This window comes from Abramis brama, assembly GCF_963993115.1.
Source record: "Abramis brama genome assembly, chromosome: 10".
NCBI lineage: Eukaryota > Metazoa > Chordata > Actinopteri > Cypriniformes > Leuciscidae > Abramis > Abramis brama.
In genome coordinates, this window is record NC_139972.1 from 10,505,132 (window position 1) to 10,521,554 (window position 16,423).

A 16,423-nucleotide genomic window follows, 5' to 3' on the forward strand; every position below is an offset into this window, starting at 1 on the left:
AGTGTGGATGAAATAAATAAAATAAAAACATCCGACGGTTAATTTGGCGCTGGTATGCGCGTGGGGAAAACTATTATGATAATGCTGTTTATTACGCCTGTTCTGTCGGGAAATGGACACTAGATGGCGATATATGATCATTGCACAATTCAATACCCGAAGACTGTGAGGAATGTTCTGCCATCCACTACCAATCATTATAATAATAATATTGAAATACTTTAAATAATATTATTTTTATCCTTAACATTATCATCTTATTATATAATGTATTCATATTATTTATTATTTTTATTCCCTATATTATTATTGGTCGATGAATATAAACTAACTTTAAACTATGTACTAATTTATAATATTTTTAATAATTATAATAATAATAATTAAATGTTTAAATTAAATGTTTAAAATTGAGGTTACAATGGTGTAATAATTTAAATTATTAAATGTTTAAAATTAAGGTTACATTGGTATAATAATTATATACACATACAGGCTAAATGTAATTCAATTAATGCTACTTTAAATAATAATTGTAATTTGAATCCATCATAATGCAATTTTTAACTCTTTTTTTACCTACAAGCATACAATATACACACAATTTTTTCATTATTAATAATAATAACAGTTATTATTATAATTATTTTAGACAATATACTATTTAAAAAAAAATCTTATAGATGATTTACACAATTAGCCTATACATTAGCCTATACATTTTTTCGAAAAACTTTTTTTTAATTAGCCTATTATTATTAATGCTTAAACAACAATAACATAAGAACATTGCCAAGGGAATATACATAGACATACACAAACACAAATTAAAAAAAACGATACAGAATTTCTAAAATAATACATACACACATCGATAATTTAAACAAATGAACACTTCTTTCTTTCTTGATTGATTGACTGGTACGTCACTACAGATGCCACGCCCCCTCCAGCAGATCTCGCTGAGTGCGCGTCTCGTGCACCTCAAGATCAGTCGCGCGGAGCAGCACGAGGAATAAATAGGAATAACGGAGAGACAGTTACTGGACGAATGGCGCTCATGGCCGGGATTATTTACGCGCTCACCTCACTTTTCCTGGGGATTTGTGCAGGTCTGTCCGCTCCATGGAATTATCCGGCGAATGAAGGTAAGAGGGGTTGCAATAAAAGAGGAAAAGTTTAGGGCGCACAGTAAAACTCAGGGGCACATGCAAGTAAAACGGTAACGATATGTGGGCAGTTAACAAATCCCTCAAGTTAAGAAAAAACGCTAAGTTTTATTTTTTTATTTTTTAAGGAGTTTTAAAGAAGTTTTAAAGGAGTTTGTTGCAAGTGATGTCCGAGAATATAATGTACTATATAAACAGAGCAGTACAATTGACATGTTAATAGCTTTAAAACAAAATACTATTCATATAGAGATATGCCACAGATTTATTATCCACATTTTAGATTTATTTTTTAGATCTTTAATTATTCACTATTATTTTTATCCTTCCCCTAATTAGTATGTATAATGTCATACTCATATGTCTTTAATTTTACATTGAATGTGATCTGGGCCCTTTTTTGGTCTTGCAGTCACAAGAATGAAATAGTAATAATTTGATTTCTGGAAATATAAACATTATCCTACATATAATATCACACATCATAATAATAACTGTTGCTTTATAATTATTATCTCTTGTGTAGTCTGGAGTTATCTTTGTTGAACAGAAATGTTTTAATAATTTTCAAGAAAAGAAAAAAAAAATTTATTCAAGTCTTTATATTTTGATCATTCTTTTGTCGATTACTATTTAATGATTTATTAACCATTTTCCTACTCAAGTCAGTGCTCTCAGATCAAACCCTTGTGCACTTGTCTGTCACTTTTTGGGCTCCTTTGCAGCTGTTGTCATTATTTATCAGAGATTTAAGCCTTCAAAACTTCATCCTAGCATCAGTTTTCTCCACTATAGGGTAAAACACACAAGTTTTGGCGATCTCATTCTCAAGTCTTCTGTCTTATTCTCCATCAGTCCCGCTGTTGGATTCCAGATCAGTGCTGGGAGAACTGGCATGGGTCGCCAGCCCGACGGAAGGAGGGGTGAGTCAAAAAACCCATCTCTCGCTCCCTCTTTCTCCATCTCCCGTTCCAACTTGATCTCTTTAGTATTCATACGTATAGTTCTAGCACATTTCAATACATTTAGATAGATACAATACAATATGCATGATAAAAACACTCCTAAAAATAAAGGTTCTTTATGGCATCAATCGTTCCATGAAGAACCTTTAATATCCATAGAATGTTTCCATTGCACTAAATGTTCTTTAGAGTGAAAATAGATTATTTATGGAACCCAGAATGGTTCTTTAATGGCATCACTGCAAAAAAACAAACAAAAAACCCCACTAAAAACCTGTTGAAACCTTTATTTGTATTACACAATATCAATGTATTGAAAGCATCTACATTGTTAAGCCTAAAAGGACATACAAATGTTTGCAAATCGTTTGAAGTTCATAGAATATTAAATTCATAGGTAAATTGCATTGTATTATTATTAAATGAGATTAATTTTAATATGTTAAACACCATAACATTTATTTAACACATTTAGATGTACCAAATATGTTATAACAGTTAAAAAAAAATTCTGCTCGGAAGATTAAACACTACACTAGTGTAGGATTTACTTTGAAACAATATTCACTCAGAAATTGCTACTAAATTTCTCAAATAATGACAAGTAACACATTGAATTAGACGTGAATTTTTTAAGTAAAAAAAGACTGAAAGAGTATTTTCTGGTAAAACATCCTCCAATAACAGAGTGCAGATGACTATTTTTGTTTGATCCATCTGGAGTTTTTTAATAAATACATTTTCAATTTATAATGTCTTTTTAGGCAAAGTTTCTCATCCTTTTCTCAGAAGTGCCATGGGATTGTGTTTGAGTTTTAAACTCGCTGTTTCAGTATAACCAGTTTTCAGAGGGATTTATAGACTTTTGCATATCGTATGTAAACGCATTTACGTTTTTGATGCTGTCAGTAAGTTGATATTCTACGTTTCACTGTCCAAAAACGTTCATGTCACGTATGAATACCTCCAAACACGAATGAGATCACCCTGCTCTCTCCACTTCTCTCGGATGTAAATTTTGGAAAGCTAGGTTACAGCGACGGGCGTCAAATTTCCTAAATAGTAGAGGGAGACAGAAATGGCCTTTGTTAGGAAACTCTATCCCTTTTCTCTCAAAAGAGGTAGGGGGGAGAGACTTGGCAACCCAGAGGCAGAGAAAAGGTCTGTTTGAGTGTGTGTGTGTGTGTGTGTGTGTGTGTGTGTGTGTGTGTGTGTGTGTGTGTGTGTGTGTGTGTGTGTGTGTGTGTGTGTGTGTGTGTGTGTGTGTGAGATTTCAGATTGAGGGGGTCAGCGGGTTCTGTCCGATAATGTATGCTTCTTGGGATCTCTGCACTTTTCGGAGCCCCTCATCACCAATTAGCCGCTTAACATCTTAAGATCAGGTGGATCTAAATTACCACATCAGCGATTCAATAAAACACACAGAATTCCCTTTCACTACAGAGCAGCTCGGCTTCCTTTCGCATCGATCCAAGTTTCATTGAGCTCCTGAGTTCCTCTCCCTCTGTGATCTTCTCCGTGATGGACAGGCCTTTGGCACGGACGGTGGGCGGGTATTCAGACTTTAATACGGCCAATTAGCTCTTTTCTCCTCTAGTCCTGCTATCGGCAGCTCCGGGTTCTTATCTCTGCGCTGCTCCTCTGGGCCTCCGTAGTTACACGGATGAAGGGACGAGCCGAACAGAGACAATCACGGTTCCTGACGGATGCCAGATCACTGTCAGTCTTATTATCCCACAAACACGCTCAATTAGGTTTAGCGCACGATGAATAATTCCTGGAGATTATTAAGGGCCGTCAGGATGGTCTTTGTGGGACTGTGGCTACCAATATCACAGGAACAAATTAAAAAATATTAAGGTATTGTGCATATGCATTCAATGGACATCACACTACACAATGCCTATTTGGCATAATACATTTTTGACAAATTGTTTTTTGCTTTATAAAAATTTTAATCACTTGGTAAAATTGTAAAGCAGTCTGTACTTATTAAATGAGATGTGCACACTTGTAAGTCACTTTGGATAAATCAATTTTCTCCTAAATCAATAAATGCACATAATTCAAGGTCAAATTAATAATGCACTTACACTACCATCAAAAGTTTGGAGATAATTATGATTTTTTTTTTTTTTAATTAATTAGAATAATTCAAGACACTGAAGACTGGTGTAATGATGCTGAAAATTCAGCTTTGATCATGGGAATAAATTACATTTTGAAATATATTCAAATAGAAAAAAAATATTTTAAATTTGAAAAATATTTCACAATATTGCCGATTTAATTAAATAAATGCAACCATGGTGAGCGTAAGATACTTCTTTCAGAAACATAACATTTTTTTAATTATTCCAAACTTTTGACCGCAGGTTAACATGATACCCAGTCAGACTCTTGGGTATTAGCATGTGTTTAGAGTGTGTTCGTTTGCTGTAATAAAAGTCATTACTGCTGATTAGATGATGAAAACTCAATGAGTCCAATCAGTGGCTGTAATGCTGGTTTAGCAGACGCTGAGAAGTGTTAGGCTGTACAACATTAATGACTGTCTACAGTTGTTATTGTATCTGAGGCTAGTCGAAGAAGAAGAATACGCATTTTCTGAGGTTAGTTCAGGCAAACGTATACTCAAGCCTGTAAGAGTGAAACAGATGTTATGTTTCAGATCTACATTTACTCTACAGCTTCCCATGGTTCAGTCCCGTTTTCACTCTGAATGACCTCATGTTTGTTTAGTTAAATGATCAGTTGTTTTCTGTTTCTTGGGAGTCTGGCGAGTATCATACTTTATGTTAGGGATGCACCGATTTGAAAATTGACAGATACCGATACCGATAAATGATAATTCTTTATATTTGAAAGCCGATAACCGTTATATTAGCCAATATATGTAAATCCAAATTTTTTGATAATTTTCGAGAGCCTGATTACAAAAACAAAAGACTCACCATTAAAAGCCATGTCACAAGCCCCAAATTATGTTCTCGTTATAATTTTATGTAGCCTATACGGCAGACTTGCGCTGCACATGTTGCACTTGACTGTATTTTCCTTTTTGAAGTGATTCCCATCATATTTCAAGCAATTCAAAACTCAGAAATAATACATTATTTATCGGCTTTAATATATCGATCAAATTTTCTTATCAGGCCAATAACATTAAAAATCAACACATCGTCCAATATATAATGCATCCCTACTGTATGTATCAAATCTTTTTTATAGGGATGCTCTGATTGGAATTGATTGATTGGTTTCATCACAAGTTCTTTCATAACTGGTTAACAAAATGCCCTTCTTTGATTTATTGATAATTGATAATTCTCAATTGACCGAATATAATATATTCACTTCCACAAAACATTATCCATATTAGGATACATGAGGACATACAGTAGCCTTAGCTTAAAGTGCAATTGACATAAAAACTACTCACAGGTGAAATTAAATTATTTTCATTGTCATTTGCATCGTTTGAATTATTTTAAAGGGGTGGTTGATTATGATTTAACTTTTCTAACTTGAGTTAGTGTGTAATGTTGCTGTTTGAGCATAAACAACATCTGCAAAGTTATGATGCTCAAAGTTCAAATCAAAGGGAGATGTTTTCTTTTACAGAAATCACTTTTTTATGACTACAACAAACGGCTGGTAGGGAGTACACAAGCGTCCTCCCGGGTTAGTGACATCACAAACCCCAAAATTTACATAAACCCCACCTCACAACAATGGGCTCTATATGGCTCTGCTAAGAATGAGCTCTTGAAGCTCCGCCCCCTCTGTGCCGGGAGCAGCAGCTCATTTGCATTTAAAGAGCCCACACACAAAATGACGCGTTTTTGCTCACCCTCAAAAAAGTGACAATTTTAACATGCTATAAAAAATATCTGTGGGGTATTTATAGCTAAAATTTCACGTACACACTCTGGGGACATCAGAGACTTATTTTACATCTTGTAAAAAGGGGCATTATACCACCCCTTTAATTTATTTTTAAAAAGTAACTTGTGACTTTGTGTAAATTCATTAAAGAACCGACTCGTGTATTTGTGAATCCAAACGAGATGCGCTGTTTCTGATTCAGTAAAAAGAACCGGTTTGTGAATCGGAAAAGGACAACTTAGTAGAAAGACTTGTTTTTTTGTCATTATTTCACTGTAGACTTTGTTTCTTATCTCATTACATTTCATTTAGTCACATTATTCTCTATAGGGCACAGCTGATTGGTTCCTGCTGTATCAGTAGCCAATGAGCTCACTGCTCAACTTTCAAATACTTTTGAAAGCATTTGCAGCGCGCTTTCAGAAACCCTCCACCTTCCCCAGCTCCACCTGTATCTGCTACGGAATTGAGAAGGTCTTATAAATAAATGATTTTCATGATTTTCTTCTCATTCCTAACATTGTTCTTGTGCTGTCTCATGCAGTGGGAAGAGGTGAGCATCATGGACGAGAAGAACATCCCCATCAGAACATACCAGGTGTGTAACGTAATGGAGCCCAGTCAGAACAACTGGCTCAAGACTCACTGGATACGGCGTGGCCCGGCCCAGCGTATCTACATCGAGATTAAATTCACCCTGCGTGACTGTAACAGCCTGCCCGGCGTCATCGGCACATGCAAAGAGACGTTCAACCTCTACTACCTCGAGTCTGACTCTGATAACGAGCGGTACACTCACGAGAGCCGCTTTGCTAAGATTGACACGGTGGCGGCGGACGAGAGCTTCACGCAGGTGGATATCGGTGATCGGATCATGAAGCTGAACACTGAGGTACGGGATGTCGGCGTTATGAGTCGCACGGGCTTCTATCTGGCCTTTCAGGATGTAGGGGCTTGTATCGCGCTGGTTTCTGTTCGTGTGTTTTACAAAAAGTGTCCGTTAGCCGTGAGGAACCTAGCGCAGTTTCCTGACACAGTAACTGGGGCGGACACGTCATCCCTGGTGGAGGTGCGCGGCTCCTGTGTGAATAATTCGGAAGAGCAGGAGGTTCCCAAAATGTACTGCGGCGCAGATGGAGAGTGGCTGGTGCCCATCGGGAATTGCCTGTGTAACCCAGGATACGAGGAAAGGAATGAGCAATGTCAAGGTAAGACACTTCTGATGTTACAGTCAAACTAGCACAACCGATCTTGGGCAAAATGTTTCAAATTATCAGTTCTTGAGTTGGAATTTTGAATTGAATTGTCCACACCCACAGGAAGTTGATTGTTCTGTCTTTCTCTCTGTCTGTAAGGCCTATGCGGGTCGTGCACAACAAACTTCCACATTCTGTAAAACAGGTCGCATCGCTTCAGGTTCAGTTCTTTTGAACATGCTACATTAAATATGGAGCTGTGTTTCTTACCTACCAAAGATGAGCAAAACTAATCTTCATCGCATATGCAGGTTGACTTTTTTTTTTTTTACACATAAAAATTCCGTAGCTATCGCAATCAGTTCATGCTGCTGTTAACACTTTCTCTGTCTGAAACCAGTTTTCCGGTCTGTTCATGTGATGTTCGGCATAAAGCCTATAGAGTGCAACACTCAGGTTCCAGAAGATTTTTTTTCTCCATAATGGAATTGATTTTTAATAATAACTTGTAATTATGTAATAATTGTAAATATAAAAATAATTGATGGTTTATGCTTTTGTTGAAGCCATCAGGCTGCATTATTATCAAAATTCCATTACCCATGATTCTACAAAAGAAATCTCCACCTATCATTTAATCTCTTAAATAAATGTATTTACTGCTGCTCGCCCACTCCCATGAAGCACTGTGAAGGACGTAAAGTTAGTTTCCCTATGCTCTCAAATTACTTAACGTAAAATATATTGTATCTGTATGTATAATCAACATCTTTGAATACATTTTTTATTTGATTAGCCTATGCCATTCACAATGGGATTGTAGTTCTTTCCCTTGTTAAAGCTTTTAAGTACACAGTCTTGTGCCTTTGTCTTTTTTGTTTGATTTTCAAACACTTTTTTTGCTTCAAATCAAAGTTTGTAATGTTTTAATCTCAGAGCTGGTTGACTTGGTTCATGGCTTAGTTAAAACTCTTAAATTAAGACTTTTTTAAAAATCCCTATGGGAGAAGTGGATGGGAAAAATACTTCCAGATCCGAGGCCGCTGAAAAAGTGGGTAGTGGTGCTGTTGCATTCTGTAAAGTTTCAAACATCTAATTAAAAAAATGTCATGCATTTCTATTTAAAAATTGCAGTTATCAGTTTCTTAAAAATGTTAATTAATTTTAATACTACTTACATGCAAATTGCAATTCTGCATAATTTTTGTTAATTTCAAATTCAGTTCAAATTCACTTCTGAATGGCGCACAACACTGCCATCCGTCCATCCATCCATCCATCCATCCATCTTTTCCCTTCTTCTTTCAAGCGTCTGTCATCAGGTGGTAATAATAGCACTTCTGATTCTGGTTTATCAGCATTTGTGGTTGTGTAATAAGGAGGACTGAGCTCGTTCCTCCCATGAGACCGTTACGTGAGAACAAGAGATGCTGATTACAAACAGAGAGGACGAGAAGAGAGTGCTGTCCTCAACCAAGCGTTCTCACGGAACTAAGTTCATTATAATCATACTAGTTAGGCTCTGGACTTTGTAATTAACAGATTTTTGGCAACTTCATGCCACATAATAGGATGTGACTCACTGTGGATGTGTGTGTGTGTGTGAGAGAGAGAGAAAGATGGAATGAGTTGAGGCATGTTATCAAGAATCTAAAAATGGCAGAGGGCCCCGAGTGTGATGAATGGATCCTTGGAGGAGAAAAAATGTAATTATCTTTAAAACTGACATCTCATTCTGCCATAGATCAAGCCAAATAAGAGCCTGTGACAATAATAAATACGTGTCACACAGAAGTGTTGACAGAGAAAAGGGAAAGTAGGACTTCTCTTGTGCTTAATGACTTCTAGACATGTGCTGCCATTTGCCGCAAAGACGCACTGCAAACACTTTTCGTGGTTTCCATCGTGATGATGAGGGAAAGCCGGCGCCACCCTTGACCTTTGCCCCGAGAGGTCACAGATCAAAGGTTACGTTCTCGATCAGGCCGCAAGTGCAGTCATCTGGAGCTGTTTCAGGTTTCCTTAAGTGTGCGTCAAGTCCACCATGAGTTTTTGGAGGGGAATTGTGTTACAGGCCGATTAATAGTTATTCAGATTATTAGCTTGCATGAATATTGATGGCATTTGAATCCACATTAATTATTCTGAAAATTGAAAACTAAATAGCAACATTTTATAGATTGTTTTCACACTTTGCATAGATATTTTTTGTGACATTTCCAGTATTTCCTTCTATGGATGTCAATGTTAATTAGATTATATACAAATATATAATAAAATGTATGTATATATATATATATATATATATATATATATATATATATATAATTATAATTTTTTTTACATTTTTTTTTAAATAACAGTTGTTGCATTATTTTTTGTCTTCATCAGCTGGTTGAGAGACTCTTTTCAAAATGGAAATGCTTTGCTTGACTTGTATGTTTTTTTTTTTATTCATACTGTAGTTTTCTGGTGTCACTGTGGACAGTTTTTACTTTAAAATGAAGCAAAAACTTCAAATGGTGAAACGCAAGACTTTTGCACACCAGATAGCCATGTCTAACAAAACACCTCACACACATTTTAGAAGTTTGCATGGGGACAATTTGTTGCTAAAAACATTAAATTAAATGCATGATATTATTTAGAAAAAGTTACCTCTATATGTACAGTAGCAGTACTGTGTGAAAAACAGCATTATTTTACTAGTTTCTTCTGTAGAGCTGCATTGCATGTGAAACTATCTGTGGGATGCAGTCGACACTATTGTTGGGCTTCTTCAGGGTTGACGTTGAGCTGAAAGGAATCTGCAGTTGCAATAGAGTCTCGGGGTTCTGTGAGAGTTTTTGGGGGTTCACTGGGGGGAGCTGAAGAAGAGGTCTCGGGCAGGTCAAAGGTCACTGACTCTTTCATCCATCTCTGACGCTTGGCTGACAGCTGGAGAGGAGAAATTTATTAAGACTTCAAAACTCTTGACAGCTGAGGTTCCACAGGATGCCATGGAGACTCGGGAGCTGTGATCTCGGCTCCCGGTCTCTATATGGGCCCGATGGGGGACGGCAAGAGAGAAGCTGCTGTTTGTTCTGTGTGATTTAAAGCCGCCTGTTGCATGATCAACAACACCCACAGGACAGATGCATCTTTACAGTCTCAATTGTTTTTCAGACAGAAGTTATATTCAAGGGAGAACAAATAGGGATTTATACTTATTTCGTCTGCTTAATCTTACGTGTCTTGAGTTTTAGAAGAGTTAGTAGACTGTAAATTAGATTTAGAAATTACAAGGATAAATACTAATAAAATAAAACATAAATTATGAAAAATAATGCAATATAATCTTTGTCTGTCAGTTGGTTCTGTCTTTTCCAGAACAGTTTCTCTACTTTTGGCTCGGAGGTTTACACTTGGCCTGCAAATGTGATCTCTTTAAAGGTGACATATTATTCCCCTTTTCACAAAATGTAATATAAATATATGGTGTCCTCAGAATGTGTCTGTGAAATTTCAGCTCAAAATTCCCCCCAGATAATTTATTATAGTTTGTCAAATGTGCCCCTTTTTTGGGTGTGAGCAAAAACTCTGTCCAGAAGACGGCTGATCCTTTACACGAGCTTCGGCTTCAAAACAGTGAATCTCACTCATCCAAAATCTCAGAAATAACCAGTAGCGGAGTGTACCGGAGAGACTCAGGAAGAGGTTGCAACTTTCTAGATGCACCTCAACGTTTCTGAGTGGTTAGTAGATACATTTATGTAGTTGTTGTGGAGTTACATTGATTCATCTCATCGACTTGCATGTACCGTCATGTTTATCTTTTACACAAGTTGACACAGTTCCCTGAGGTCTTTATAAGACAGCTGTGACATTTTTTTGGTCAAATAGTGTTCAGTGCTCGTCTGTGCAGCAACGACAGAACAGTTGGCATGCTTTCCTCGAAGTTTTGCCATTGCGTTAGAACTGGTTATACACTGTTGTCGCTTGCGAAAACCAAATGCTGGCGTGTAAAATACTTTTGTATTTACACAAAAGTAATGCAATAGTGTTATAAATGAAGTTCATATGGCTTAAGTTTGAAAGTACCCATTTTATGTTTGATCTAATCTGAGCTATGAACGAGCAATCTCTGAGCCTTAATATTTCCTCTGGGTAATGAAGGAAAGGACATGAGCGGAAGGAATCAATCTCTCTCACCTTTTCTTCATCACTTGTGCTTTTTTTTTCTCGTGCCATTTATTTGAGCTGAGGGAAAGTTGGTGTTCCAGCTTTTTGTGGCCTCTTTTTCTTTTTTTTATTCTCCGACATGCCTGAACGGTTTAACCACACACCAGGCTAAAAGGAACGGGTCAGAGTTTACCTCCGCCTGAAGAGCTCGGGACAACCCAACCCAGTTCCTCACCAGAGGAAGCAGAGATAGAAAGAGTCCTGTGTGTGCGAGTCGAACATCATTACAGAGGTGTTGAGAGCTGTTTCTGGTCTGGATGGTGTTCTGTTCCCTCAGTTCTTTATCTCCGACTGTCTCTCTCAACGCCGGCTCTCCCCCCTCTAAAAGGAGCGTGACAGAAGCGAGAGGGACGGCACCACCGTAACATTGATATAATGTTGCAGCTCGCTGACAGTCCCTTATATTAACCAGACTTAATGGACTCTCTGGAAGTCTTACAAGGGAACGACAGGAGACGTGTGTTGCCTCGGCTGACCTGAATTTCCCTCTCTTGTTTCAGTCAAATTCAGCTCTGATTCAGCTCTGTTAAAGGGAAAGTGCACCCATACATCACCTACTCACCCTCACGTTGCTCTAAATAGGGAGCATTTAGCAAACGTCTTGTTTCTTAATTTAAGAGACAAAAAAGAAGCATAAAATTATCCATATGATGTGCTGTGAATTTCAAGTCTTCAAAAGTCATGCATTTTTCCTAAAAGCGACAATTTTTAGTCTGTTATCATGACTTCAGAAAACTTGGTATATATCGTGGACAAGTCATACATTATTACTTTTTTGGTAGTGAGAGGATCCTTAATTTTTCACTAACAATTTCACCCAAGAAGATTTAAAATGTTTAATGCAAGAAGTTAAGTACCATATAATTATGCTTGTACAAATTATACTTGTACTTTCCACACTGTTTATATAAATTAGGGTTTAAATATTGTTATACATAATATATTGTTTATAAAATACCATATTTAAATCTGGTAGTGAATAGCGAAAAAATATTCGCTAATATTCGCTAATATTCGATTGTTTCTCATCCAAAGATCAAAGTTGACTTCAGCAAACTTGGTATATAGTGCATGATAATAATTGCTTTTTAAAGCTTGAAACTTTGTAGTCCCCATTCATTGTTACTGGATGCAAAAAGGCGACTAGGATGTTTTTTTAATTATTATTATTCATTAATTTTTTTGGAAAATGTCTTATTTTGTGCTTCATGAAGGAAAAAAAGTAATATGTGCATATCCTGCTGTTTTTGCATGAAAACTGTGTCGCTGCTTTAGTCATTTCCGATAATGTGGTTTGCCGTTAGGACAAGTTGTAGTGTTTTAACCATCAGTGTTGGGTTTCGGTATCTTGCTGGAAGTTCTGTATTGTTTTCTCTCTCACACTCACTTTCCTTCTGCCTTTGAATTTGTCTTTTATTTTCTGTCAAGAGGGGGTTAAAAAAGACAGAGAGAGAGATAGACATGCAGTAAGAGGAAGGGGGAACAACAAAAGACAGAAAGACAGCGAGAATAAAGGAGGTGATCGCAGAGAAAAACAGATTTGTCAGCACACAGGGAAGGTCAGCGCCCTCCTCTCAGACAGGAAAAGACGAGAGAATGAAAAGGAGCTGATGTCTAGAGAAAGAGAGGTTTTTAGGTGGTCTTTGATTTCTTTTCCTCATCATTCACTTCGCGTTCCCTTTAAACATCCCTTTGATGTGATGACAGACGCTGTCTCTTTCTCTCTCTCTCTCTCTGTTTCTCTCTTCGCTCTGCTGTAACAATGGGCTGTGATTGCAAGGTTTTGAGTTGTAATCTTAAGCTCGTCAAACCGTAGGAGGTGTGTAGGTGGTCTTTTCTCAGTTTTAGTCTTCTTTGTGATGGAATGATGGACGTAAAGAGGTGTAAAAACGTAATGCGTTAGATAGATACTCTTTTAATACAGTGAGAAAGTCTGTTCCAAAACCTAGTGAACTCCCTTGCTGTTCTTCTAAGGCATCATCGTAACTGGTACAGTAACAAAGCAATACTCAAGTAAGCAATAAAAAACATAAAACACACAAATATCACTGACCTATTGTATTTGTTCTTTCCAGAATATTGCATACATTTTTATAGGCAAAGCATGCATGTACATTTTTTAATTTAGAATATAGCATATGGGTGCTGGCTGTCTTTTGGAGCAGGGATAATATCCGGATTATTTCTATGATGCCCTAAAATGATGTCCTCGCTATGTTTTGAAACAGATCCATACTAATTTGTTGCACAAATGGACATCAGTGGTTTAGCAATTGACCCACTGAAGCTTCAGGCACAAAGATGTTCAATATCATTATGACATATTTATGTCAGCCAATAATTTACTGTATCAGCATAAATTGATCTCATAGTGTTGCTGAATATATATATATATATATATATATATATATATATATATATATATATATATATATATATATATATATGTATGTATATATATATATATATATGTATGTATATATATATATATATATATATATATATATATATATATATGTATATATATATATATATATATATATATATATATATATATATATGTATATGTGTGTGTGTGTGTTTGTGTGTTTTGCAGTCCAAGGAACCACAACTTTTCACCAAACAGCCACTGAAGCCAAGAAGATTCAAAATATTCAATGCAAGAAGTTAAATATAATAAAAATTTTACCATAGACATAGTTTTATACTTTCCACACTGTTTATAATATAATATAATATAATATAATATAATATAATATAATATAATATAATATAATATAATTAATATAATATAATATCATATCATATATCATATCATATAATAATATTTAATTAGGCTATATAATGAATTATTATTATTATTATTATTATTATTATTATTATTATTATTATTATTCTTATGTAAAAAATGATATATGATTTACATATATATTTATATTTATGTAAGACTCTGCAACTTGACATTGAGTTATGATGCAGTCAAATCATTGAAATAGATTTTGAATCAAATAATTGAAATGAATCAACTTGCCCAACTCAATGCCCAGCCCTAATGCACATAGTCCATGACAACATATCATAGACTTCTATTGTTTGTCTTCTGTTGTTATAGAGAAACGGCTATTGAATTTTTAGAATCACTGAAACATTTTTTATTATATTTATGAAGGATTTTTACCTTTGAGTATATCCACATAGTAAACTGATTGAGAAAACTGACCACATGTCACAGAGCCTCATTCCTAAAGGTCAAGAGAAAGTTCCATAGGTTAAAGGTCAAAATAAGAGAGTTTGTCATGTAACTGCTGCCATATTCATCATGTTGCACCGCCACAGCATCATTACGTTCACGTGTACGCGTTTGTACTATAGGTGTGTTTTTTTATTGTGTGTTTGTTTTCCCAACAAATCAATAGAAACGTACCAAATTCTCTCCCACTTCCCATAAACGCGCACATACACACACATGCACAATGGAAGGTGTTGCAACTCCAGACAGTCTGTCGTCCCGCATTTCCAGAGTTTTAGATAAACAAACTAAAAATACACACCCTTATTTTTTTACCCTGACCCTATAAGTCACATGCACACATGGTATCAAGTATTTATAAATTCACCTGAACACACACTCTCACACACTCTCACTCTCTCTCTCTCTCTCTCTCTCTCTCTCTCTGGATATGTGTGTGTATAACTCATTTGCATATCCTCCAGTGCCTAATCTTCCTGTATTAGAAAATACTGCCACAACTTTTCATGTTGAACAATATGTGCAGACCTTGCCAGACACACACTCATCTCTCTAATCACTCCATTCTTTTCTTTTCTTTTCATGGTAGTTGCTATTAAAACCCTGTGGTTTTATTAATTGCGCTCGGATTTTAAAGACCCCTGCAGCCCTACAGGGTGTACGCGATTTTACCACAGATAAACGCGCAGTAAATTTTGGGAAATTCCTCTCTCTGAATGGTGGAAGTTGGTGTACGTGTTCAGGGGAGCGTGAAGTTCAGGTCATTTCAGGAAGTCTTGCATCAATACATTCAAAAACCTGCCAAAATCTGTTTTTTAAAACAACATGCTTTGACACAATAATACCAACAGCATTGTGGTTTCATAATGTATATTAATAAATAATTCAGCCACACCTTTGATGAGGTAAATGTGTTCATGTTGAGTGTTGTTGAGGAGAGGTCAAGCTCAGGTGACATGTCAAATTTACACTGCAAAGGTGGCATAAACGCACTTCTGAAATAGCATTTTGGTGTCTTTAGTTTACACAGACAGTTTAATGCTGCTCAGATATGGCATAAATGCATTTACACAGCAATTCTAACTATGTACTTATAGTTCTAGGGGCTAAAGTGGGTCAGAGCAGGCATAATTTAGTCAGGCTTTTACGTGGCATTACGTCTTGACTCCGAATTTTGAGCAGGCACAGAGCAGCCTTAGGCCCCTATCACACCAAACGTGTTTTTCAGGTTCGAAAACGCGAGGCACGCAGCACTGCCAATCGGCCCCAATCACACAGAACTGGCAGTGCGCTGCGTTTTTTATGTTGCTAAGCAACCACCGAGTCAGCTGTCCGGTCAGTCTAATAGCGAGCGCTCTAAAAAAAAAAAAAAAACGCGATGACGTTGGCTGCTTTTTCTGCTCAAAGTTGCTTTTTTTTCAACTGCAAAAACGCGAGGTGCAGCAGGCGGTAAAACGTGAGGTGCCTGGGGTGCATAAACAGCGCGCAGAACGCTTACTTCCATAGGAAAACAATTGAAAATAGGCGCCTCTCACTGCAAAAAACGCGTTAGGTCGAAAACACGAGGCGCACAGCACAGCCCCGATCACACAGAACGAGCAGTGCCGCTGCGTTTTTTATGTTGAAAACATGAAAAAGCTGTCCTGTCAGTCAAGTAAACATCAAATCAGCCTTTTATTAACTTTATTTACTTCCTGTTAACATTGTGGTAGTTACGGTTCGTGAAGTCGTTAA

At 36.5% G+C, this 16,423-nt stretch overlaps 1 protein-coding gene across 2 annotated transcripts in view; it reads left to right on the forward strand.

Moving 5' to 3' along the window:
- The first annotated feature begins 970 nt into the window (after positions 1-970).
- epha4l (eph receptor A4, like) overlaps positions 971-16,423 on the forward strand; it is a 39,133-nt gene continuing 23,680 nt past the window's right edge. Inside the window, exons 1-3 of one of the 2 annotated variants that reach the window (XM_084125936.1) lie at positions 971-1,148; positions 2,025-2,092; positions 6,567-7,230. In XM_084125936.1, the coding sequence (XP_083982062.1) occupies positions 1,052-1,148; positions 2,025-2,092; positions 6,567-7,230 (829 nt within the window). In that variant the 5' untranslated portion in view covers positions 971-1,051. The remainder of the gene's footprint in view (positions 1,149-2,024; positions 2,093-6,566; positions 7,231-16,423) is intronic. The other variant, XM_084125935.1, reaches the window with a different exon arrangement.